Below are 27,166 nucleotides of genomic sequence, written 5' to 3' on the forward strand. Positions count from 1 at the left end.
ATTCCACTGAACGGTAACGATTGGATTCCACTGATGAGCGGCAGAGGCCCCTTCTGTTGATTGGCGGGACTGTGTGAGTGACGGGTCATTATAATCCCGCCCCCCCGGGCCGGCCCTATCCCCACCAGAGGTACAGGTGGTCACCATGATAGTGCCAAGGTAGTAAGGCTGCACCGAATGGCATCTTTTAACATTCAAAGCTCTATTGAAGTATTCGAACGAAGCTTCGAGTGTCTGTCGTCATATTTTATGACATAATCCCAAACAAATTTTATTTTTATTTTTATTTTATATAAATATCCTCAAACTAAATCCTCAATTTGAATAAAGTGATTAATCTGATTAAATTAGTTTTTTTTTTAATTATATCAACTTTTTTTAATGAATATAACTCATCAGTTTCGTCAACATAAATAATCCAATAAGGGCACGGTTGGTACGAAAGTGATGGTGACGTCTTGATGGAGCGCCGAGTGGATGCAGATAGGCTACATCTTTTATGATAAATGTTTTATTAAAAATTTTATGACGAGTCATATACTATAATAGTATAATAATGTGTAGCCTAATCTTTATCTGCAACTGTGAAGAAAAACCCCATTAAACAGAATGAATAGACAGATGTTCATTTAGAATTCGAACGTCAACATTATGAACGAAGCTTCGAACTATTCCGTACAGCCCTGCGAGGTAGTGAGAGGTAAAACTGTTTCATATACAACTCAGTCCGACTCTCCCGCGCAGGGCATCTCTTTCCTAAACGTGTCCCTGCCGTTTGACCGGCAGGCAAGTCGTTGTTGTGTGATTCCCAGTAGTTCAACACACAGTTTAGCGTTTAATTTGTGAGGTAAGACACTCTTTTGTGTGGTAACAGGGATGGATAAAGAATATTGGCATGTTAGCTATGTTTATGCTATAGCTAATGGTAGAGTCATGCGTTAGCGTGTGTTTCCTATCCAGCCGTACACCTTTCCTCTTGATGCGTTAGTTAGCGTGTGTTTCCTCTCCAGCGTACACCTTTCCTCTTGATGCGTTAGTTAGCCTGTGTTTCCTATCCAGCCGTACACCTTTCCTCTTGATGCGTTAGTTAGCCTGTGTTTCCTATCCAGCCGTACACCTTTCCTCTTGATGCGTTAGTTAGCCTGTGTTTCCTATCCAGCCGTACACCTTTCTCTCGATGCGTTAGTTAGCCTGTGTTTCCTATCCAGCCGTACACCTTTCCTCTTGATGCGTTAGTTAGCGTGTGTTTCCTATCCAGCCGTACACCTTTCCTCTTGATGCGTTAGTTAGCGTGTTTACTATCCAGCCGTACATCTTTCCTCTTGATGCGTTAGCGTGTGTTTACTCTCCAGCCGTGCACGCAGGCACTCGCGGGTTCCGTGCGAGAACAGCGCGCGTGGCCGGGCACACCGAGTCCGACTTCAGAGCGGGCGAAAGTGCACGGAGGAGGGCAGCTGTAAATGCCTAGTCTATTGCGAAGTCAGTCCCCGTTTTTGAAGATTCTTTAAGATTTCCAGTTCCAGTGATCTATTGTCCATTTTGCATGTATAAACAGTTATATATAATTAATTAGAATGTTAGAATTCATTTTAGAATGATGATCAGTGTGACTGTACTCCTGAAAAGGTATAGTAATATGGTTTATTTGTATTGGGAAAGATACACATTAGCTGGTTGAACAACATCTACCGTAATTTTCGGACTATAAGGCGCACAGAGTATAAGCCGCAGCAGCTAAATTGTGTACATATATAAGCTGCAGTGTTTTAATGTTTAATTACCACATGTAAGGGTTTCGTGCACAGAGGGGATTGTCGGGAAAGAGACGGCTGTTTGAGGAAGCTCCCATTTATTGACATAATGGCGCGGACCGGCCATAGCTCGGTACACGCGCGGCCGGCTAGCGTGATAGCTGAGTCTGGTGTGCTAGAGTCCATCCATGATTCTGTGAAAATCATACAGCAGCAGTCTGCTAAGTTTCTCTTGAGTAGTGAGTCGCAAGCGGATTTCATCCATCTTGTTCCGAATGGAGCGGGCGTTTGTTAGGAAGAGTGTCGGCAACGGTGGCTTGACTGGATTCGCCGTTAGCCTAGCTAGCACTGATGCCGGCCCGCTTGCCTCGCTGGCTGCTTCCGTTCGCAGCGTCTTCTTCTCCGCTTGTCCGTCGCGGCAGAGCCTCGCTTGGAGGTCCCCTAGTGGCCGTTAGCTGTAAAAATCCATAGATTAGCCGCACCGTTATATATAAGCCGCAGGGTCGAAAAATGGGGGGAAAAAAGGCGCGGCGTATAGTCCGAAAATTACGGTATATGTGTGGTAATAATGCAGATATCGAGTGTATTCCTGTGAAAACGCGCGCGGCGCACGCCTCTGAATCCAACCAAAAGCGAAAAACGATCGCTTCCAGCCCTGCGGCCGGCGGGCGCAGCTACGTCCGTTGACACGGGAGCGAACGTGAAGCGCTGGTCGCCCGCCCGCCCGCCTTCACGCGCGGCTAGTGTGTCTGCGCTGTCCGCGTGTGTTCCCGTCCTCCTCACCTCTTTCCTCTTGATTCCTTCTCGTAGAAGCTCCACCACATCCTCACCCTCGCAGTCGGTGGCTTTGAAGCCTTTGGTCCAGGTCACCAGGATGCCCTGTTCAACACAGAACAACACATGTAGACTCAACCTAAAGACTAAAACACTTCAGTGGATGTTTAGCCAATCGGCTGCCACGTCCCCCCCCCCTGAGATGTTTCTTTTTACTGTGACATCTGTGACATTTGACTGTGACATTTAATAATAATAACTTTAACTTTATTTGTATGGCACTTTTCATACAGAGGTTGCAGTTCAAAGTGCTTCACAACAGTAAAAAAATACAGGCACAAGCGAGCATAAAAAATTAAATACAAAGAGATGCGTTAGTAAGGCAAGGTAAGGCAAATCACAGTTCTTCAGTAATACAAATAGTAAAATAGAATAGATTAGATTAGAGTAAAAGGTGCGGTTTAATTCAGTTTAAAATAGGCTAAAAAGAATAGCCTAGAGGAGGACAGAGGAGGAGAGAGAGAGGAGGACAGCAGGTCTCACCGCGTCCAGGCTCTTCTGGTGACAGGGGAAGGAGAAGGTGAAGCCCAGAGGAAGACGAGCGCTCTTCATCCCCATGTAGTCCAGGAAGTCAGAGATGCAGTACACAATGTGGTCAAACAGCTGCAACACACACACACACACACGCACACGCACACGCACACACACACACACACACACACACACACACACACACACACACACACACACACACACACACACACACACACACACATTTAGTCCACCTCAGAGAGAAGAGAAACGCCTAGTTGCCATGACAACATTTATAAGTTATTTGTAGATAATGAACTAATCATGAACAAACCATTTATATACATTCATAAATGATTATTAAATCATTTATAACTATATTTGTATAACATTTACAGATTAGTTCTACATTATTTATAACTCAAATGTAACGTTAGCGCCCACCACATCAAGTACGTCTACACAACATATAAGAGTTGTACTTGTTTGTAGGTCGGAAATGATGGAATAGATTTACCAACAAAAAAGGTGTTTAACCTGCTCATACCTTATTAAAAGCGTGGGGCAGGAGCAGCACCGATAACTTGGTTCTGCATGTATCGTGCTTCCATTCAAACAGACGGCAACACACGTGACGTCAAGTCTCACTCTCGTGAGACTTCCTCTCTAGATACTCACTATATTCACTTCAGATTAGGGCACACAATAGCATCTGCAAATGATTTATAGATGTTTTATGAATGTCTTAACAAATCATTTGTTGATCATGAACAAATAAATGGAGGTACAGTATAGTCGTTTTTTCATATCCATTTTTCAAAGCGTCTACAAATGTGTTACTACACATTAAACAACATTATTTAATGATGAACAAATCAAGTACAAACAATGTTGATAATGAGTTATAAATAATGTAGAACTAATTTGTAAATGTTATACAAATATAGTTATAAATGATTTAATAATAATTTACGAATGTATATAAATGATTTGTTCATAATTAGTTCATTATCTACAAATATCTTATAAATGTATTATAACAGGGTGTTATTATAAAGTGCTACCGAATGTTTACATTATTATTAAACTGTACATTTGGATTCAATAGAGGCCTCTCGCGGAATGTTTGTGCAGTTCTCAGTCTTCCAACATGGCTGCCCGTAACATGGCAACCATGGTTTTGTACATGGCAACGGAAGAGACAACAACGGTTGCTATGTGTTGATAATATATGAGAAATATGAAAACGTAATTGTTTGGTGTTTTATTACTGGATCTTTTGTCACAGTAGAACGGTAATGTGCTTTTCCAGTGTGGCCATTGTTCCATGTGTTCGTTCTTACATCATAACAGCATTTATAGAGAGTGTGTACTTACTTACATCATGACATTATTTATAAAGAGAGTGTGTACTTACTTACATCATGACCTTATTTATAGAGTGTGTACTTACTTACATCATGACCTTATTTATAGAGTGTGTGTACTTACTTACATCATAACAGCATTTATAGAGAGAGGTTTTTGCAACCCTTAACTCAATGGAGGCCAAACCCGAGAAAAGTAAGGGTTAACTCCCCAATGCGTTGGGCGCCAGACCCGAGATTTCTCGGGTTTTGGTTGTTTATTCCTTTATTCGATATTTGTATTCATTATTCATCCAGGGACCTTGGTCTTACCATAGGGAATGAGTCTGAGGTCGCCAAAGTGCAATACTGGCCGCATCCAGCTAGACGGCGGTATCGAGCACCCTTTGTAACCTTGTATCTTGGCCTGTGTAACGGCCAAATGTCTCCGGTTAAATTTGTCCTTGTCGGGCGAGGGGAGCGGTTCTCCCGGTTCCATTGAAGCGCGTCAAATATCGTGTGAAATTATGCCGTGGACCAAATGGACATTGGATGTACCAGATGGCGATCAAACAATTGAAATATTACTAAAATAGTACTAAAATATCAAAATGTGTTAGATATAAAATTTTACAATTAAAGATACTACACAGGGCCTATATAACACCCTGTACACTGAATAAAATGAATCACACCCTACCCAAATTGTGCTGGCATGGGTGTGGAGTAGAGGGTACGCTCATGCACTTGCTTGTTAGGCAATTTTGGTTGGACATCGCTGAGGACCTGTCAGTTACTCTCCAAATTGACATTAATCCTAGCCCTATAACGTGTATATTGGGCGTAAAAATTATTATTATTATTATTATTATTATTATTATTATTATTATTATTATTATTATTATTATTATTATTATTATTATTATAAATTTTTTATTATTATTATTATTATTATTATTATTATTATTATTATTATTATTATTATTATTATTATTATTATTATTATTATTATTATTATTATTATTATTATTATTATTATTATTATTATTATTATTATTATTATTATTATTATTTTTGTCTTAGTTTATCTTGTCATGTATGTATTGTCTTGCTTGTGAAAAATTTAAACTTTAAATATATAAATAAAATAAAAATGTGAAATATTATATTTGGAATACTCCCGATCACAATCTGACATCAATTTTAGCTTGATCCAGCAAAGCATTTATACCGATCGGCAGGGTTAGAAATTAACATTTTTTTTCAAGGGCTTTTTTTGCCCCCCTTAATTGATTTTCGGGGGCTTTTTTTTGTATTTCGGGGGCACTGAATTTTTATGATAAACGGTAGGGGTGGGACGGTTCACAAAATGGAAGGTTTGGTTCATATCACGAATTTGGGGTCACGGTTTTCAGTTCGATATACGTTAATTTTTATTAAAAAAAATTTAACACTCAAATCTAAAAGTCAAGATAGACTGCGCTCACAAATTATAACACTGGGTGCTGAAATCCCGTCGAGTATAATAGAAAAAGAAAGCAATACGCTTGGACCAGCACTCACAGATTTTGGTATATTTAATGGCAGCCTGAAACAAACATGTTTCGGAACATAATCGTTCCGAAACATGTTTGTTTCAGGCTGCCATTAAATATACCAAAATCTGTGAGTGCTGGTCCAAGCGTATTGCTTTCTTTTTCTATAACACTCAAATCTAAACATGTTTCTCATTTATTAAAAATAAAATAAAAGGTTTACAGTGTTTACAGCCTTAAATAATGTTTGGCACACAAAGACCGAACTGACTGAAAAATATAGGCTACATTTGTCAAAGTATTAATTTAGTGCAAACAAACAATATGCTCAGCCAGCACTAGACTTTCCTTTCTTTAATTAATATAAACACACAAAAACAATGTCAACCATGTTTAAATTCCCTGCTTGTCAGTTCTTAATGGAAAGATTCGTTTTCTGCTTGAAATTATTATGTTTCTGTCTACATATATTTAGACTAACATTATTTAAATATTGAGTGCAACTGTGGTGGATTACGTAATTCGGTGAGTTGGAACTATCTATGGGTTGGCGCCGGGTCCCCACGGACATTTTAGCGTGTGGCACCGCCACCTTCAGCTCCGGTCACGTTAGGAGCAGTTCATAACGTCAACAAGCAGCGCGAAAGCGGCAATAGTCCCGGTTGGAGTTAGTAAAACACAGTTGTATGTTAGCCTTCTTGGATGTTGAATAAACGCCTATCATTGTCTTTAAACACCCCGCCTCTCAGACTCCCATTTCCTCCTCTGCTACAGTAGCTAGTAGCTACGGTGTTAGCTGTTGTTGTGAAGGGCTAGCTAGCTAACAGCTACAAACATTGTACAAACTGCTAACGCTATGGCAAGATGTGTGTAGGCCTATGTAATGTTAATGGCTATGTTTTTAAAGTCGTAATGAAGATTGATTTATATTGTGCGTGCCATTTTTACACAAACTGACTAGCACCTGGCTGCTGCTGCTGCTGCAGCCAGTGCAGAACACCGGCTCCGCCAAATGATTTTTTTTATTTGCGCGTCATCTGAACCGTATACGATACACAGAAGCTCCATTACCGGATAAATATATATATATAATTAGTAAACTGTCGGGGGCATTAAGTGCCCCCCTTAACTGATTTTCGAGGGCATTTTATCCATTTTCAAGGGCATTATGCCCCAAGCCCCCGTTAATTTCGAACCCTGCCGATCGGGTTGATAAGCGTTTTTAGTGTTCAATACGAATGCCGTTACTGACAATAAAATAATCAGAAATGCCCCCCCCCCCCCCTTTCATGCATTCATGATGAAACATAATACCTATGATATAGATTTGATTTCGGAATAATAGCGGGTAGAGGCAAGAAACGGCAACGTCTATAGTGGAATTGACGTATAAGGCTATAACTCAGCATTTCATGAATTACCCCAGACCGCTCTAAAACCATACTTATATTCACCACGGTATAACACTGGAACGTATGGATGGAAAAAACATTTATTTTTCACATACTGAACGATAGATAGGTGATGTCAAATGGGCCATAGTATTGTATCCATAGCTATAATATAGAATATAGTTATAGCTCTACAAACAAGGTGACGCACTCCTATCGTTTAAAGCGAGGCCTAGCTACAGCGGGCCTCGACTAATAGCTGGCGCCGAATGAGTTAAATGTGCTATAGATTTGTCTACATTTGTATGTAGATAATAATAATAAAAAAATTTAAAAACATCCAGATCTTTTAGAAAGGTGCGGAAATAAAAGTATTACTGTCCCCCCCCCCCCCCCCCCCCAATGTATTCATTAATGAATTTATCCGTTTCTTTGCGGGTCCAAAATTAATGTTGTTGTTTACATGTTGCATGTACTCCCTCCCTACTTCCTGTTTCCCCCACGTGGAATGCACCTGATTGGATAAATGACATGCTGGTGCTCTAGTGCGACACCTAGTGGCTGAATGTTATTTATAGCACCTTTACATTTTACAGGTTCATTTACAGGTTACTGTACCTCTGCATGAACTCTATGGTCACTGTAGCTCTACATGACCTCTATGGTTACATGACCTCTACATGACCTCTATGGTTACATGACCTCTACATGACCTCTATGGTTACATGACCTCTACATGACCTCTATGGTTACATGACCTCTACATGACCTCTATGGTTACATGACCTCTACATGACCTCTATGGTTACATGACCTCTACATGACCTCTATGGTTACATGACCTCTACAGGACCTCTATGGTTACATGACCTCTACATGACCTCTATGGTTACATGACCTCTACAGGACCTCTATGGTTACATGACCTCTACATGACCTCTATGGTTACATGACCTCTACATGACCTCTATGGTTACCGTACCTCTGCATGACCTCTGTGTGACCTACGCCATATTTACAAATGACATGCCTCTTGTCCTAAATAAGTCCTATATTTCTATGTATGCGGATGATTCAACGATTTACACATCAGCCTCAACAGCCAATGAATTAAATACGGTCCTAAAGGCAGAGTTGCAATCAGTGATGGAATGGATAAAGAATAACAAACTAGTTCTAAACATATCAAAGACAAGTAGCATCATTTTTCGATTCAAGAACGAACCCAGTCTTGAAACTTTTGATAAGTGATGTGGTAATTAATCAAGTCCAGGAGACTAAACTCCTAGGGGTAACATTAGACAGTAAATTGTCATGGTCACACCATATAAACCATATAGTAGTGAAAATGGGAAGAGGGATTTCTGTTGTTAAAAGATGTGCTCATTTGTTACCACTAAATTCTATCAAACAGGTAATTCAAGCTCTGGTTTTGTCAAATCTTGACTATTGTCCTGCAGTATGGTCGAATGTAACGACGAATAAACTGAAAAAATTGCAAATGGTACAAAACAAAGTAGCACGTATAGCGCTTCGATGTGAGTACAGAACTAATGTTGCAGCGATGCACAGTTGTTTAACTTGGTTACTTGTCAAACATAAGTTCCTCTGCTCACTCCTTGTGTTCACTGGGAATATTCTTGTTACAGAGATCCCCTCAATTTTATATAACAATTTATCTATAAGTCTTGACAGACACAGCCATTCCACCAGACATGCTTCTGCACGAGGTTTTACACTTCTTCCAAAAGTGAGGTCGAATGCAATGAAGCGAACTGTCATGTTCCGCGGTCTGCAGGAATGGAACTCTCTCTTCCCAGACATGTTACGCAGGAGAATAGTAAATGTCGTTTCAAAATCATGGTAAAACATATATATGACAATATGAATTTGATTAGGATTTTTTATTGTTGTTTTAATTGTCTGTATGACATGTGAATGTTGTGAGTGTATAAAGTCTGTAACTGTATTTGACGTGTTATGGACCCCAGGAAGAATAGCCACAGCACTGCTGTGGCTAATGGGGATCCAAATAAACGTAAACTTAAACCTCTGCGTGACCTCTGCGTGACCTCACCTCCTCCCCCGTGCCCTGCATGACCTCTGCAGGGATGGCGTAGATCTTGTTGTGCATCTCCACCGTCCTCTTCTTGCCGCTCCTGATCTTCACCAGCAGCACGCGGAAGTTGGTGCCGCCGAGGTCCAGGGCGAGGAAGTCCCCGTTCTCTGTGTGACGCAGGAACACAAGAGATCACAATTATTATCGGCCGATATTGGCATTAAAATGTAATATAGAAAATGATCTGTATTGCTTTTTAAAATTTATTTATTTATTTTTTTACATTTATTTAACCTTTATTTACGCAGGCAAGCAAGTAAGAACAAATTCTTATTTGATTAATTGTCAAAAGTATGCATAATGGGGCGCCCCAGTGGCGAACCACATAGCGCGCTCAGCCGCGACACGGCCGACCCGGGTTCGACTCCCGAACCCGTCGTTATTTGCCGAATGTCTTCCCCCCACTCTGTCTCCCATTCCTCCTCTGTCTCTCCCTACTGGACTGCCCAGTAGCAATAAAGCGATAAAATGCCAAAAAAAAAATCTTAAAAAAAAAAAAAAAAAAAGTATGCATAATGTTGTGTTAATTCCACGACAAGAGATATGTAATGTTAATTACCTGAAATTATTCCGTTTTTGGGGGGAAACCCTGCATATATCGGTATCGGTTGATATCGGTATCGGAAATTAAGAGTTGGACAATATCGGTATATCGGATATCGGTAAAAAAAAAGCCAATATCGAGCATCCCTAATCAGAAAGAACGGCTGCATTTCTCTACAGCGCCTTTTTTCTAGTACCATTACCAGCCCCGATGGGAATGGTACCCCCAACCCTGTTGGCGTCAGTGCCTTGCTCACTCGATGCGTAGGGCCCACTGGGATGCTGTACGGTAGGTACCCAGGGATCATCATCCTCGCGTGACCGTCTGACGCCTGTGACCTTAATCTGCTCAGATTAGAGGAGGATATTTGGTGACATTTAGAAACCAAATAATAGAAGTCCTCCTGCGTACTAATGCCTGAGGATTACGGAGGAGCGGTGTTGTGGAGGTTTGATTCACGTCTCCGCTCTGGGAGATCGTCAGGTCTACGTGTCCCCCCCCCCCCCGACTGATGGAGTTTAACACTAGCACAGCCGACAAGGGGTCACATGACCCTGAGGCATTTTCAATAAATGTATCCTCGTCACTCGGTCGAGCTCCAGCTCTGTCACTCAATGACTTTTCCTAAAAGTATCCGTTTTATCTTTCGCACGGTTTCTGAATGTTCAAAATGACTTCAGGGAAAATGTAATTAGAACGTTATTCGACATATGGGCCGTTGTTGGAACAGACGAAAGTCACAGCACTTTGCGAGCGTCTAGCGCAGGGGTGGCCAACCCGTGGCTCGCAAGCCGCACGTGGCTCTTTGCCCGTCAATGTGTGGCTCTTCCATCCAAAAAAATATATATATTATAATATTTTTTCTTTCATTTTTTTTTCTTCATTTTTTACGTCACTCAAACCTACATTTCATTGTGGTAAACCTCATATTTTTATATTCAGAGGTAATTATATAGTTTACACTGTTTATTTTTCCTCATATTTCTCATATAAGCTGTCGGGTCATCTGACCCGTTCCTGGTGAGAATTAGTGGCATTTTCTCCATGGCTGTGCTAGTGTTCATCATCATCATCATCATCATCATTTATTTATTCGTACATGGAATTACCACAGTCCAACAGTACATATTCTTGGGTTTAGTGGTCCAGGCGTGTCAAGCTGGCACAAATAAGGCGAAATGGGATCAAATAAGTGCGATTTTGCCCTTTAAAAGTAACATTTTAAAGTCTTAAGTTTTTGTGGTTTTATTTAGAAATGTTTTACTTTCTAAAACAGGAAGTTCCATTTCACCTTAATTTGTGCTCAAGCCCACACAAACCGGCACAGATTAAGGTGAAATGGAACTTCCTGTTTTAGAAAGTTGGAATTCAAAATAAAAGCGCAAAAACTTGCCTGGACTGCCAAACTGTCCACCCCTGCTCTCCTCCCCCCCTCCTCCCCTCCATCCCTCCTCCCCTCATCCTCTCCTCCTCCTCCCCCTCCACCCCTGCTCCCCCTCCTCCCCCTCCTCCCTCTCCTCCCCTCCTCCCCCTCCTCCCCTCCTCCCCCTCCTCTCCTCCATCCCTCCTCCCCTCCTTCTCCTCCCCTCCCCCCCTCCTCCCCCTCCTCCCCTCCATCCCTCCTCCCCTCCTCTCCTCCTCCTCCCCTCCATCCCTCCTCCCCCTCCTCTCCTCCCCTCCACCCCTCCTCCCCCTGCTCCCCCTCCACCCCTCCTCCTCCTCCCTCCCTCCCCCCTCCCCCCTCCACCCCTCCTCCCTCCCCTCCCCTCCCCTCCCCCCTCCCCCTCCTCTCCTCCTCCTCCTCCTCCCCTCCTCCTCCATCCCTCCTCCCCTCCATCCCTCCCCCTCCTTCTCCTCCCTCCTCCCCTCCTCCCCCTCCTCCCCTCCATCCCTCCTCCCCTCCTCTCCTCCTCCTCCCTCCATCCCTCCTCCCCTCCTCTCCTCCTGCTCCCCTCCACCCTCCCACCCCTCCATCCCTCATCCCCTCCTCCCCTCCTCCTCCCCCTCCTCCCCTCCATCCCTCCTCCCCTCCTTCTCCTCCCCTCCACCCCTCCATCCCTCATCCCTCCTCCCCTCCTCCCTCATCCTCCTCCCCTCCTCCCTCCCCCCCTTCCCCCCTCCTCCCTCCATCCCTCCTCCCCTCCTCCTCCTCCCCCTCCTCCCCTGCTCCCCTCCTCCCTCCTCCCTCCACCCCTCCTCCCCTCCTCCCCTCCCCCTCCCTGCTCCCCTCCATCCCTCCTCCCTCCTCCTCCTCTCCTCCTCTCCTGCTCCCCTCCTCCCCTCCACCCCTCTCCCCTCCATCCCTCCTCCCCTCCATCCCTCCTCCCCTCCTCCCTCCTCCTCCCCTCCATCCCTCCTCCCCCCCCTCCTCTTCCCCCTCCTCCTCCTCCTCCCTCCTCCTCCCCCCCTCCCCCTCCCCCCCTCCTCCTCCCCGTCTCTCTCACCCGACCCGTCCGGGGTGCTCCGTACGAAGGTGGGCAGCATCTTGACCGTGGCGTCCTGGTGGGAGTCCTTGCCGAGGCCCCTCTCCATCTCCACCCTCATCCTCTTCTTCACCTCCATCAGCTGGGCCTTGCTCAGCCGGAACTCCGCCATGGTCTGCTGGATCTGCCGGTGCTGGTCGGCCAGGCGGTAGGCCACCGCCGTCACCATGGCGGCGCCCTTGGCGCTCCCGCTCTCCGATAGCAGGAAGCGCACGTCCGAGTCCGGCACCAGGCGCCGCACCGTCTTGTGGAGGCGGCGGGCGTACCTGTCAACAAGAAGGTACTGTCAACAAGATGTCAACAAGATGTACTGTCAACAAGGTGTACTGTCAACAAGATGTCAACAAGATGTACTGTCAACAAGGTGTCAACAAGATGTCAACAAGATGTACTGTCAACCAGATGTACTGTCAACAAGGTGTCAACAAGATGTCAACAAGGTGTCAACAAGGTGTCAACAAGATGTATTGTAGGTTTTGTGTCAACAGGATAATATAATAAAGTCATTATTAGTGCTGTCAGGCGATTAATTTTTTTTTATCTAATTAATTACAGGATTTGTAATTAATTAATCTAATTAATTGCATTTTAATCGCATAACCATTTTATGCCTGATATTCTATATTCTATGATGATATTTCAAATGGCAGTGTCCGGATGGCAGAATTCAGTACTGTATCTACAAAACCTTCTGTTTAATCATCTTCCATCTATTAATTTGCTTAGATTTTTCAGGTCTGGCCAATTTGAGCATGGTGTTATTCACAGTCAAATATAAAAAAAATTAATTGATATTCTCATTTGGTTCATTACAATTTACTCAAGCCTCGTAACAGACACAGTATTTCTGACACTGGGAATACATTCCCTGAGATCCATAGATGTCCCTAGAATCAGAGACCAAGAACATGCAAATGGACCATTTAAAAAAAAAGTCTGAATTAATTAGATTAAAAAATATTAAAAATAAAAATATTTTTTTTTAATAAATGTTGAGTTAATTTTCATAACACGATAATTTGCTGTGTAATTATTAATCTATTAATGCGATAAACTGACAGCCCTAGTCATTATATATTACTATAATATATACATGTATGGGGCGGCTAGGTGGTGTAGTGGGCAAGGCACTCGCCACCAGTGTGGAGACGCTAGGATTCGCGTGTTCGAGCCCAGCGCTCCACATTGCTTTCAGTTTAGCTGGTCGTCCGCAGTAATACACATTGGCCGTATTAGGGGGTGGAAACTGAAGGGTGGGGATCGGGCGTTGTGGACAGCGACTCCTACAAGTCGGTTGGTGCGCCTGCGCAGTAGAATCAGGAAGTGTCGGGGGCAGCGTGAGCCTCCCACGCGTTACTCCTCGACACTGAGAGATCGAGCTGCGCAGGTGAAAAGATGCGACTGCTGTTACCTCAAGTACCAGAGGGGACTTGTGCTATGTATGACTTAGTCCACATTGCAGCCGGCTTGTGGGAGGCAAGAAACAGCGTTCGTGACAGGGGAGGGTTGAATTGGATGATACGAAATTGGGATGGGAGAAAAATATAGAAAAATGGGAGAAAAAGTGGATCAAAAAATAATATATACATGTATGTGCAATATGACACATAATAACACATTTTGTTGTACTGTATTGTGCTGTAATGACAATAAAGCTTTCTACTTCTACTTCTCCTCTGACTCGGTGGTCCGGCGAGAGAGACACTCACTGCGGGTGCATCTTGTACAGGGAGCCGTCGATGCCCACGTGGTGCTATAATTAATAATAATAATAATAATCGCATTTTTTTTTAATCTACCTTAAACGGATATTTTCAAGTTCCAAGTTGTAATACTCTTATCAACATGCGAGTCAACAAATGCTTGCTTTATGCAGCCATTTAACACAAAAGGATGACCCTCATGCATTGCAAATTAGCATCAAATTCAAAACAGAGTGATGCACAAAATAACTTAAAGAAAATAATAATTTAAAACAATGAATAAAGTGTGCATGAAATAATAGGGGAAAGAAGACGTTAGGAACTTGTTACATTCACCCACACAAGGGCTGAGTAATCACCCCCCCCCCCCTCTCTCTCTCACACACACTCTCCCAGCTCTCTTTCTCTCTTGCCCCTTCCTCATCTCTCTCACCCCCTCTCTCTCTATATATATCTCACACCCACACACACACACACACACACACACACACACACACACACACACACACCACACACAACACACACACACACACACACACACACACACACACACACACACACACTTCAGAAAACAAACATAGTATCAATGAGAGCATCAATAATACACCTGAGTGAAGTCTAGTAAAAAAAAATAAAAAATAAAAGTAAAAAATAAAATAAATAAATAAAATTCTTAAAAGTTAATCGTGAGTTAAAAAAAATAGTGGCGTTAATAGAATCGGGCGATAACGCGTTAATATCGCGTTAACTTTGACAGCCTTAATAATAAAACATTTTATTTATAAAGCGCTTTTCAGGAACCCAAAGACAGTGTAATAATTAAAAACTCTGCTGTACTTTAAACAGCTCTATGAGACGACAACTCACTGCGGGTGCATCTTGTACAGGGAGCCGTCGATGCCCACGGTGGTGCGCAGGCGCGGCACGCCCTTGTTGTCCTTCAGCCGCGTGAGGATGCCGCCCAGCGTGGAGGCGATCAGGTTGGCGGAGCGGAACGACACGATGGCGCAGACGTGCTGCACGGCCAGGCAGTCCTCGTCGGACGGCTCCACGCCCAGCCGCGTCAGGATCTCCATGCACTTCCGGAGCCCCTCCTTGCTCCTGCGTGACGAAGAGGAGGAGGAGGACGTCAGAGGAGGTGCCGTAGGTCAGGGGTTCTCAAACTTTTCAGGCCGGGACCCAGAAAATAAGGCGTCAGAGAGCCGCGGCCCCAATGCACATCGTCAGGCTTTTATTTTTATTTTTTTTGTCATGCGACCGATTTTTTAAGCCAAATATCACTTCAATCCTATTAAGTTAGTTCAAGTTAGTTATTCATTTATATGTGCTATTTAAGAGAAGGCTAACTTGTTGCAAAATAATAATGATAATAATAATAACCTCATTAAAATACTATTGTTGCTTCGGTTGTTTTCAGCGTTTTATGTGCATAATCTGTTATTTAGTTTGAAATGTTCGTTGAAATAAGTCGATTTTTCGTTTTTGTTTATTTATTAAGTTAATATAAAACCATATAGTCACATTTTAGAATACAATCGAATAGAATTTTAGAATACAACTAGAAACACTGTCCTGGCCTGCTTCTAAGTTCAGTGGCCTGACAAAAAAAAAAAAAAAAAAAAAAAAATTGATTTTTTTATTTTATTTTTTTTTAATCATCTCGCGGCCCTCCCGTGGTTGCTCGCGGCCCACCTTTGGGTCGCGACCCCGACTTTGGGAACCACTGCCGTAGGTAACATTCAGCCACTAGATGTTAACACATTCGGGGGCCATTCGCTTCCCCCATCTAGCTATAGCACGGCCAGGTTTTCATTACATAGTTTCACTGTGCGTCACGTTGTTTGTATAGAGCTAAATCTATATTTTATATTATAGCTATGGATACAATACCATGGTCATTTGACAGTAACTATCTTCCGTTCAAGATGCAAAAAATTTAAAAAAATTCATGAATACGTTCACGCGTTATCCCGTGGTGAATATGAGTATAATTGAGGAATGATCCGGGCTAATTCCTGGGAGGCTGGCTACAGGGTGCAACGTGAATTCTACTAAAACCATTGGCGTTTCATCCCTGGACACGCTATTATTTTCAAAACAAATGCATATGATAGGTATTATGTTTCATCATGAATGCATGAAAGGGGGGGGGGGGGGGGGGGTTTGATTAATTGATTGCCAATAACGGCATTCGTTATTACCACAACACACGCAGATCAAGGGGATGGGTATGAAAACCATGCACGATTAAGCTGAAATTGACGTCAGATATTTTTTTTAATCCCAATTTCTCACATTACATTCACCCTGAATGGTGCGGCTATGTGGCGTAGTGGGCAAGGCGCTCGCCATGAATGCTGGAGACGCTGGGCTCGCCTGTTCGAGCCCAGCGCTCCGCATTGCTTTCAGTTTAGCTGGTCGTTCATACTAATACACATTGGCCGTATTAGGGGGTGGGAAACTGATGGGTGGGGATCGGGCGTTGTGGACAGCGACTCCTACAGGTCGGTTGGTGCGCCTGCGCAGTAGAATCAGGAAGTGTCGGGGGCAGCGTGAGCCTCCCACGCGTTACTCCTCGCCACTGAGAGATCGAGCTGCGCAGGTGAAAAGATGCGACTGCTGTTACCTCGAGTACCGGAGGGGACTTGTGCTATGTATGACTTAGTCCACATTGCAGCCGGCTTGTGGGAGGCAAGAAACAGCGTTCGTGACAGGGGAGGGTTGAATTGGATGATACGAAATTGGGATGGGAGAAAATCAGTTTTTGGATCAAAACATTCACCCTGAATGTTGACGTTATCCAGGTGAAAAGTTAACTTCATTCAAGCGAGACATAAATCATTTGATGTATAATTAAATCAAAGGAAATGCGTTTGGGTCTGAGAGTGTGGCTGGTCTGCCGTTCTGCAGCTGGATACTATTGGTTTGTTTTGGCAAAATTCTTCTGCTCTGTGTGACAATAAATAAATGAATGATGATATGCAATTTAAAACCAAAACTAAGGCCTCAGTATGAGTTTAAGACGTGAACATGGTCATGTTTGTTGAATAAAAAAATAAGAAAATAAGTAAAATAAAAATAAATATTTAAATTTTTTTTTTATCGGATCGGGAAATATCGGTATCGGTAGATACTCAAAATCACATGATCGGGATCGGATCGGGAGCAAAAAAACGTGATCGGGACATCCCTACCTGCTATAGATAACATTCAGCCACTAGATGTTAAAGTAAGTAAGTAAGTAAGTAAGTTAAGTATTTATAAAGCACCTTTCATACATGTCATGTAGCTCAAAGTGCTGGTGCTGTGTAGATAACATTCAGCCACTAGGTGTCGCACTAGAGCACCAGCATGTCATTTATCCAATCAGGTGCCTTCCACATGTGGAAATGGGAAGTAGGGAGGGGATACATGCACGCAGCATGTAAACAACAACATTCATTTTGACCCACAAATGTTTTAAAAATTATATGGATTAATCAATAATTGGGGGGGGGGGGGGGGGGGGTAAATACTTTTTTCCCTGCACCATACTAAAAACATATTGATGTTTGTGTTGACTCGATGTGTATCACATACTAAAAACACTTCATTCTTAATACATACGAGTTACATACGACGTAGTGTAATTCACAGCCGTACTGTAAGTGAGCAGAGTGTGAAACCTAACGATCAGAATAGTCTCATCGTTGTGATATAAACTCTAGTGAATGAAATAGTGAAATGAAACTATTCCCCTGGATTTGTCTGGCGACCCCCTGGATGCACCCGAGGACCCTGGGAGGGCGGTTCAACCGCCCTCACCACCCAAGATCCCCCTCCCACCCCCCCCCCACCCACCCACCCCCCCCCTCCAGCTGTAGCTCACGCCCACACCACTCCTCTGCGTCAGGGTCTGTACATGGCTGATAAAGGGGCCCGCGTTTTTATCAAACTTGGCTAGAGATCCGTTTTTAAAAAAAAATCTAGTTTTAAAGAGCCTTCATCCAACAGAGGAGAAGAGAGGAGGAGAGAGAAGAGAAGAGAGAGGAGAGATGAGGAGAGAGGAGAAGAGAGGAGGAGGAGAGAGGAGAAGAGAGGAGGAGAGAGAAGAGAAGAGAGGAGGAGAGAGGAGAAGAGAGGAGAAGAGAGGAGGAGAGAGGAGAAGAGAGGAGAAGAGAGGAGGAGAGAGGAGAAGAGAAGAGAGAGGATATGAGGAGAAGAGAAGAGAGGAGGAGAGAGGAGAGAAGGAGAGAGGAGAAGAGAAGAGAGAGGAGAGATGAGGAGAGAGAAGAGAGGAGAAGAGAGGAGGAGAGAGGAGATATGAGATGAGAGAGGAGAGATGAGGAGAGAGGAGAAGAGAAGAGGAGAGAGGAGAGGAGAAGAGAAGAGAGGAGAAGAGAGAGGAGAGAGGAGGAGAGAGGAGAAGAGAGGAGAAGAGAGGAGGAGAGAGGAGAAGAGAAGAGAGAGGAGAGATGAGGAGAGAGGAGAAGAGAGGAGGAGAGAGGAGAGAAGAGAGAAGAAGAGAGAAGAAGAGAAGAGAGGAGAAGAGAGAGGAGAGAGGAGGAGAGAAGAGATGAGAAGAGAGGAGAGATGAGAGAAGAGAGGAAGAGAGGAGAAGAGAGGAGGAGAGAAGAGAGGAGAAGAGAGAAGAGAAGAGAGGAGAGAAGAGAAGAAAGGAGAAGAGAGGAGGAGAGATGAGGAGAGAAGAGAGGAGAGATGAGAGAAGAGAGGAAGAGAGGAGAAGAGAGGAGATATATAGAGGACTGAACAAGGTCTAATATCGCCTCCCACTGTGAAGGGAGTTTAAATCAAATCAAATCAAATGTATCTGTAAGGCCCGACAACACGCGTTAATGTCCCCATGGGCCGGACACATCTTCCTTAAACAAGTCAAGAAGAAACATCACAAAAAATCAAGAACAAAACAAAAAACACCATGAAATCCAAAACAAAATGTAAAATGAATGAATGCAACACTCCCAGACATACCCCACGCGAAGGTAAGGAAAAACTCACTAAAGACCTATCAATAGGAAAAAATGCACCACAGGCAATGTGGAGGAGAGAAACCTTAGAAGGGCCGGTCAAGGGGGATCTCCCTTCTTAGATGTCGGTGATAGTAGTGTTGCTATGAAACAGGCGAAACAGTTGGTAAGTATGTACATATACGTGTAATGTAGGGCTGGGCGATAAAACGATAACGATCGCAATATATTTTAATAATCGATATCGATCGATAATAAAAAAAAAATCAAAACATTTTTTTTGTGACTTGCAACAGGGCAGTTTTAAAACCAGAGACAGTGGACAGACTGCAACTTGAAGTTGGTGGTTTGTCCACCAAAAAAGCGCCAAAAGATCGAAAAGAAACTAGCAGAGCCAGAACTGTTCAACTCCTCTGGAGCCACAGCCAGCAGAGAAGCCGGTTTACTTTCGCTTTCAAACCAGCTGCAGCCTGAGAACTGGAGTGTGAGGGGATGTGACACTAAAGAGGGCGGCAACGACAAAGAGTTGCTGCAAAATAAACATACATCTGTTGTTTAAAAAATATATATATATAATATTTCTTTTTTTTATATACTTATAACAATATCGATAATTATCGATATCGAGTGACATGATAGCATTATCATATCGTTATCGTGATATAATTTTTGGTAGGGATGTCCGATATTATCGGCCGACCGATATTATCGGCCGATATCGGCAGTAAAATGTGATATCGGAGGGGAGCTCCAGTAGCTCACCGCGTACCTCGAACGCTATTTTGGCGTCGGGGACAACCGCGCGCGTCACGGATCTGGGGTAGCGAGTTCGACTCCCGGACAAGCCGTACTTTCTCAGAGTGTCTTTCCCCCCATCTATACCCCCATTCAACCTGTTTCTGTCGGTCATACTTGACCAGAGAAAAAGCGATAAACGCGAAAAGAACCAGCTGACTGGTCAAAGTAAAAAAAAAAAAAAATGTGATATCGGAAAATATCGGTATCGGTTTAAAAACAAAAAAAAAACAATAACAATATTTGTTATATATATATCCAGTGAAATTATTAGTTACCTGAAATTATTCAGTTTTTTGGACGGGGAAACCCTGCATATATCGGTATCGGTTGATATCGGTATCGGAAGTTAAGAGTTGGACAATATCGGAATATCGGTATCGGTAAAAAAGCCAATATCGAGCATCCCTAATTTTTGGCCATATCGCCCAGCCCTAGTGTAATGAAACACAATTTTTTTTAATTTAAAGCCAGCATGCCGCTGTTCCTCTGCTCAGCTGTTCCCAGATCAGTCACTCACTTCTCGATGGCTGACACGTGCTTGGTCTCGATCTTCCCTTTGGTCAGGAGCTCGGGGGTGATCCTCCCCTCAAACAGCAGGCCCTCCTTGGCCATCTTCACCAGGATGAGTCTCACCAGCTCCCCCATGTACATCCCACTGGCCATCTTCTCAAACCTGTGACCAATGACAAGACGGCAGCGGTGTCACGTGACGCTTTAAAAGGGGCACTTCACCAAACAAATTTATTTTAATATGACCGCCAGTGATGTCATCGGGGGCATTGAATCCTTGTGTCGTGTCAATTACAGCTCAATGAAATTATAAGGTAGCAGTTCCCTATAAGACAAGGTATTGCTATTTCATTTATTAATATTAATAATAATACACTTTATTTGTATAGCCCAGAGTGCTTCACAGCAGTAAAATAGAAACATTTTATAAAATAGAATTGACATAAAATAGACATAGAATGAGAATAAAATAGAATAAAAACAATGCCGAGAGTAATAAAAGAGTAAAAGTAATACAGAGAGGAGAAGATAGAAGAAGAGAAGAGAGGAGAAGAGAAGAGAGGAGAAGAGAGGAGAGGAGAGGAGAAGAGAGGAGAAGAGAGGAGAAGAGAGAAGAAGAGAGGAGAAGAGAGAAGAGGAACAGAGAGAAGAAGAGGAGAGGAGAGGAGAAGAGAGGAGAAGAGAGAAGAAAAGAGGAGAAGAGAGGAGAGAAGAGAAGAGAGAAGAGGAGAAGAGAGAAGAGGAGAGAAGAGAGAAGAGGAGAGAAGAGAGAAGAGGAGAGAAGACAAGCGAAGAGAAGAGAAGAGAGGAGAGGAGAAGAGGAGAGGAGAGGAGAGAAGAGAAGAGGAGAGGAGAGAAGAGAAGAGAAGAGGAGAGGAGAGGAGAGAAGAGAAGAGAAGAGAAGAGAAGAGAAGAGGAGAGGAGAGGAGAGAAGAGAAGAGAAGAGAAGAGAAGAGAAGAGAAGAGGAGAGGAGAGGAGAGAAGAGAAGAGAAGAGAAGAGAAGAGAAGAGAAGAGAAGAGAAGAGAAGAGAAGAGAAGAGAAGAGAAGAGAAGAGAAGAGAAGAGAAGAGAAGAGGAGAGGAGAGGAGAGGAGAAGAGAAGAGAATAATCCCTCATAGTGGGAGCGGTTCTCCCCGTGCGGTCGGTCGGTCGGTCTTACAGCTGTTTTCCGGGGTTAATGGAGCCGCGGTCGATCTCGCGGTCGAACTCGGTGCGGATGTCCTCCAGGGAGCCGTCGTCCCCGAACGCACCCCACTCCGTGTTGATGCACATGCGTCCCTCGTCGCCCTCCACCAGGTCCATGTGGCGCAGCTCCTCCATGTAGCAGGCGTTGGTGCCCGTCCCTGAAACACAAGCACGGCTGCCGCTGGGAAAACGCACGCTATAGGATGATAGAGCACCAGGGGTTCCCAAACTTTTCAGGCCGGGACCCAGAAAATAAGGCGTCAGAGAGCCGCGGCCCCAATGCACATCGTCAGGCTTTTCTTTTTCTTTTTTTTTTGCCAGGCGACCGATTTTTTAAGCCAAATATCACTTCAATCCTATTAAGTTAGTTCAAGTTAGTTATTCATTTATATGTGTTATTTTTATGAGAGGGCTAACTTGTTGCAAAATAATAATGATAATAATAATAGCCTCATTAAAATACTATTGTTGCTTCGGTTGTTTTCAGCGTTTTATGTGCATAATCTTTATTATCTTAATTATCTTATTATCATAATCTTTATTCAAACTTATTATTTAGTTTGAATATATCGGTAGTATATCGGCATATATCGGTATCGGTTGATATCGGTATCGGAAATTAAAAGTTGGACAATATCGGTATATCGGTATCGGTAAAAAAGCCAATATCGAGCATCCCTAGTCGCGACCCAAATTGTGGTCACGGCCCGGGTAAGGTGACAAGTGGGGTCGCGCATTGGCAAGTAAAAAAGATGTATACATTTTCTTTTTTATAAAATCTTTTTTTTATTGTTCTGGCAACATATTTTGGCTAAATATGCCTCATTTTATAAACGTGTATTGATAACATAAGTGCTGTAATTAAATGTTCTGATATTTAGTAGAACATTTAATTACACACGTTGTTGAACTTGATCACGCATGCGTGATCATGTTCAACAACGTGTGCTTTTATTTTGATATTCCTTAATATTTCCACGTTTGAAATTACGCGATACATTAAGTGTGGGGTCCCCAAAAAAAATCCTCGCAGTATAAAAAAGTTTGAGAACCCCTGGAATAGACACTCATACGGACTGTAACGTACATCATGACCGATAGGGTGTACCTATCTGCACCTTGTGTGTACCGTTTTAATTTTCAAAATCTTTTATATTCAGATTTAAGTGTATTTAAGTGTATATTACGATTTAGAGTGTAGAGGTAGTGTAGAGGTCTAAGCACTAGGTGTGGCTGGGTAGTGTAGAGGTCTAAACACTAGAGTGGCTGGGTAGTGTAGAGGTCTAAACACTAGAGTGGCTGGGTAGTGTAGAGGTCTAAACACTGGAGTGGCTGGGTAGTGTAGAGGTCTAAACACTAGAGTGGCTGGGTAGTGTAGAGGTCTAAACACTAGAGTGGCTGGGTAGTGTAGAGGTCTAAGCACTAGGTGTGGCTGGGTAGTGTAGAGGTCTAAGCACTAGGTGTGGCTGGGTAGTGTAGAGGTCTAAACACTAGAGAGACTGGGTAGTGTAGAGGTCTAAACACTAGGAGTGGCTGGGTAGTGTAGAGGTCTAAGCACTAGGTGTGGCTGGGTAGTGTAGAGGTCTAAACACTAGAGTGGCTGGGTAGTGTAGAGGTCTAAACACTAGGTGTGGCTGGGTAGTGTAGAGGTCTAAACACTAGGAGTGGCTGGGTAGTGTAGAGGTCTAAACACTAGGAGTGGCTGGGTAGTGTAGAGGTCTAAACACTGGAGAGGCTGGGTAGTGTAGAGGTCTAAACACTGGAGTGGCTGGGTAGAGGTGGTGTAGAGGTGGTGTAGAGGTGGGTAAACATGGTGTAGAGGTGGGTAAACATGGTGTATGTCTGTACCTATGATGATGCCCACTTCACAGCGCTGGTCATCGAACCCGCAGGTCATCATGGTGCCGGTGGTGTCGTTGACCACGGCCATGATGTCTGCCTCATAGTCCTGGAAGAAATAAGGATGAGTACATGGTGACTCTCTCACATCACACATCAAATTAGTCTTTTTATGAGCAAAACTAAGCTGTCTAGGAGGTCATATAATCTATTATTAGAGCTCTGTCATATGTATATATATAATCTATTATTAGAACTGTCATGTGTATATATTAGGGGTGTAACGGTACGTGTATTGGTCCCACGACTTCACGGTACGGACATCACGGTTCGGTACATCCAGCCGTACGACAAATACGTCTCATACCACTAGGTGAAACTAGTGAAACATTTTACAAATCTATGCTCAATATCTTTACTTTACTTTTTTTTGGTATCTACTTTTTCTCCCCATTTTCTATTTTTCTCCCATCCCAATTTCACATTATCCAATTCTCCCCTCCCCTGTCTTGAACGTTGCTAGACTATGCCTCCCACTGGTCGGCTGTAGTGAGGATAGAAGCCTTGCATCACGTGTCCCCTCCGGTACACGAGGAGGCAGCCGTCGCATCTTTTCACCAGACAGCGCGGACTCTCAGTGGCGAGGAGTAACGCGTGGGAGGCTCACGCTGCCCCCGATGCTTCCTGATTCTGCTGTACAGGCGCACCAACCGACCTGTAGGAGTCGCTGTCCACAACGTCCGATCCCCACCCACCGGCTTTCCCACCCCCTAACGCTGCCAATTGTATTAGTATGAACGACCAGCCAAGCTGATAGCAACGCCGAGAGCTGGGCTCGATACCAGCATCTCCTGCGTTAGTGGCGAGCGCCTTGCCCACTGCGCCACTTAGCCGCCTTATCTTTACTTTACTTTACACTGGCTGACATTGATCTTTAACGTTGAATATTAAGCTTGTATTGCCAAATTTAGATGATGAATAAAACGTTGAAGCTTGTAAAGAAAGGCACGATCGATGACAAGCGGACAGAACAAATTAACAACACTCTGCACTGACACTCTGCACTGGGCTGTTTCTCCCCTCCTCCCCTCCCGTTTACTACGGGTGATCCCTAAAACAAAACCATGAATGAATTATATGTTTGTAACACAGCAGGGTCATTACAATTTTACAGTTTTCTTTAGTTTTCTTGTTCGCCCAATAATGTTTTTTTTTATATCCACTTTTTCTCCCATTTTCTATATTTTCTCCCATCCCAATTTCGTATCTTCCAATTCAACCCTCCCCCGTCACGAACGCTGTTTCTTGCCTCCCACAAGCCGGCTGCAATGTGGACTAAGTCATACATAGCACAAGTCCCCTCCGGTACTCGAGGTAACAGCAGTCGCATCTTTTCACCTGCGCAGCTCGATCTCTCAGTGTCGAGGAGTAACGCGTGGGAGGCTCACGCTGCCCCCGACACTTCCTGATTCTACTGCGCAGGCGCACCAACCGACCTGTAGGAGTCGCTGTCCACAACGCCCGATCCCCACCCATCAGTTTCCCACCCCCTAATACGGCCAATGTGTATTAGTATGAACGACCAGCTAAACTGAAAGCAATGTGGAGCGCTGGGCTCGAACAGGCGAGCCCAGCGTCTCTGCATTCGTGGTGAGCGCCTTGCCCACTACGCCACGTAGCCACCCGTTCGCCCAATAATGTTAACCAATGGAAAGACACACACACACGCCAACACACACGCCAACTTTCTCCCGCGGACTTTCTCTCACAGCTGATCGGAGGGAAAAAATAAGCACTACACATACTTTTCCGGACTGATCATCTGAGCTCCTCTCCAGTTGAGCTGCTACCGTGTTTAAATCCAAAAATATCGATACATCCTCTGCCCTCATTGTGTGACATGTCATCTCTTCCCCAATCTTCAGTCTCGGCTTCACGTGAAGTTAAATCTACTCTACAAGTGAAACTGAAACTTAACAAGCATAAGTTGTATAGGCAATTAATTTACTCAGTGGATGCCTGAACACAGAATGACACCAGTATCACTGACTACCACGGCAAGTCTATGGGGAACTAAGTATAACTTAATAGAACAAGTTATTTTATATTTAATAATAATAATTATTATAAATATATAATAATTATTAAAAAAAAAAAACCTGTTGTACCTAACTCGTACCAAACCGTGACACCAATACCGAGGTACGTACCGAACCGTGGCTTCTGTGTACCGTTAGACCCCTAGTATATATAATCTATTATTAGAGCCGTCATATGTAGTACAGGTGGAGCTCAATAAATTAGAATATCGTGGAAAAGTCCATTTATTTTCAGTAGGCCGACATTTCTATATAAAAAAATATGAATGAATGGTCTTATGTAATATAAAGATTTTCTGAGATACTGTAAGCCATAATTATCTAAATGAACAAATAAAGGCATGAAATATTTCACTTTGTGTGTAATGAATATATAATCTATGAGAGTTTAGCTTTTTAATTTAAAAAATTTTTTATCTACTTTTTCTCCCCCTTTTTTCTGTATTTTTCTCCCATCCCAATTTAGTCGTTATTCCAATTCCGTTCCTGGTTGTTGTGCGCATTTTCCCCCCACTGTCGGCCTAGGGAGGGTTGATAGATACTATCACATGTCTCCTCCGATACATGTGGAGTCAGCCAGCCGCTTCTTTTCACCTGACAGCGAGGACTCTCACTGGGGGAGCGTAACGCGTGGGAGGCTCACACTACTTCCCCCAGTTCCCTTCCTCGCTGAGCAGGCGCCCAGACCGACCTGTAGGAGTCGCTGTTTACAACGACCACGATACACACCCCCACCGGCTTCCCACCCGCTAACACCGCCAATTGTGTTAGTATGGACGACCGACCAAGCCGGAGGCACCGCTGACAGCTGGATTCGATACCAGTGTCTCTGCGGTTGTAGGCAGGCGCTTAGTCCGCTGCGCTACCCAGCCGCCTCGCTTTTTGAATTTAATTACTGAAATAAATAAACTTTTCCACAATATTATAATTTATTGAGCTGCACCTGTATATATAATCTATTATTAACACATAAATAATTAAAAATTAAATTGATCCGTGACCTCCAAACCAAAATGCGTATTGAATGTGAAATGGCCCTGCAGCCCCCTGCTGGTCACCGGTGGAACTCACGCCTCGCTTCTTGATGGCCTTGTTCAGAAGCTTCACCACGTCCATTCCCTCCACGCCGCTGGCCTTGAACTTCTTGGTCCACGTGTGTAAGACAGCCTGTGAAACAAGCACCGTTTTAATAAGGTCAATCTCCTTAGTTACCGTTACCGAGGCGACTGGCGGCGACTCCATGAGAGACGCTCTGTTCATCCTCATTCTGCCACTGGAGTGGGAGCCGTCCACTGGTTTAACCATCACTCAGTGTCGGAAGAGAGGGGGACCCGGGTGAGAGAGAGTACAGTAATTGAGGAAACTATATCTACAGTACTTAAGGAAACTACAGTACTTGAGGAAAAATACTGTACTTAATTACTTTCCACCACTGCCATCACATTAATAATAATAATAATAATAATAATAATAATAATAATAATAATAATAATAATAATAATAATAATAAATAATAATAATAATAATAATAATAATAATAATAATAATAATAATAAATTGTATTTGTATTGCATTTTTCGTTCACTAGGA

The 27,166-nt window shown here is 43.4% G+C and overlaps 1 protein-coding gene across 1 annotated transcript in view; it reads right to left on the bottom strand.

Annotated features, from left to right (window-relative positions):
* The window catches only part of LOC311232579 (hexokinase-1-like), a gene marked incomplete at its 3' end in the record, with an annotated part of 55,263 nt that overhangs the window by 8,068 nt on the left and 20,029 nt on the right, over positions 1-27,166 (bottom strand). Inside the window, exons 4-12 of the mRNA XM_084319440.1 lie at positions 26,648-26,743; positions 23,487-23,586; positions 21,613-21,796; positions 20,460-20,615; positions 15,045-15,278; positions 12,436-12,740; positions 9,406-9,554; positions 3,069-3,188; positions 2,535-2,630 (exon numbers count right to left, since the gene is read on the bottom strand). Coding sequence (XP_084175566.1) covers positions 2,535-2,630; positions 3,069-3,188; positions 9,406-9,554; positions 12,436-12,740; positions 15,045-15,278; positions 20,460-20,615; positions 21,613-21,796; positions 23,487-23,586; positions 26,648-26,743 — 1,440 coding nt within the window. The remainder of the gene's footprint in view (positions 1-2,534; positions 2,631-3,068; positions 3,189-9,405; positions 9,555-12,435; positions 12,741-15,044; positions 15,279-20,459; positions 20,616-21,612; positions 21,797-23,486; positions 23,587-26,647; positions 26,744-27,166) is intronic.

Source organism: Notolepis coatsorum (genome assembly GCF_963971535.1).
Source record: "Notolepis coatsorum genome assembly, chromosome: 7".
Lineage (NCBI taxonomy): Eukaryota > Metazoa > Chordata > Actinopteri > Aulopiformes > Paralepididae > Notolepis > Notolepis coatsorum.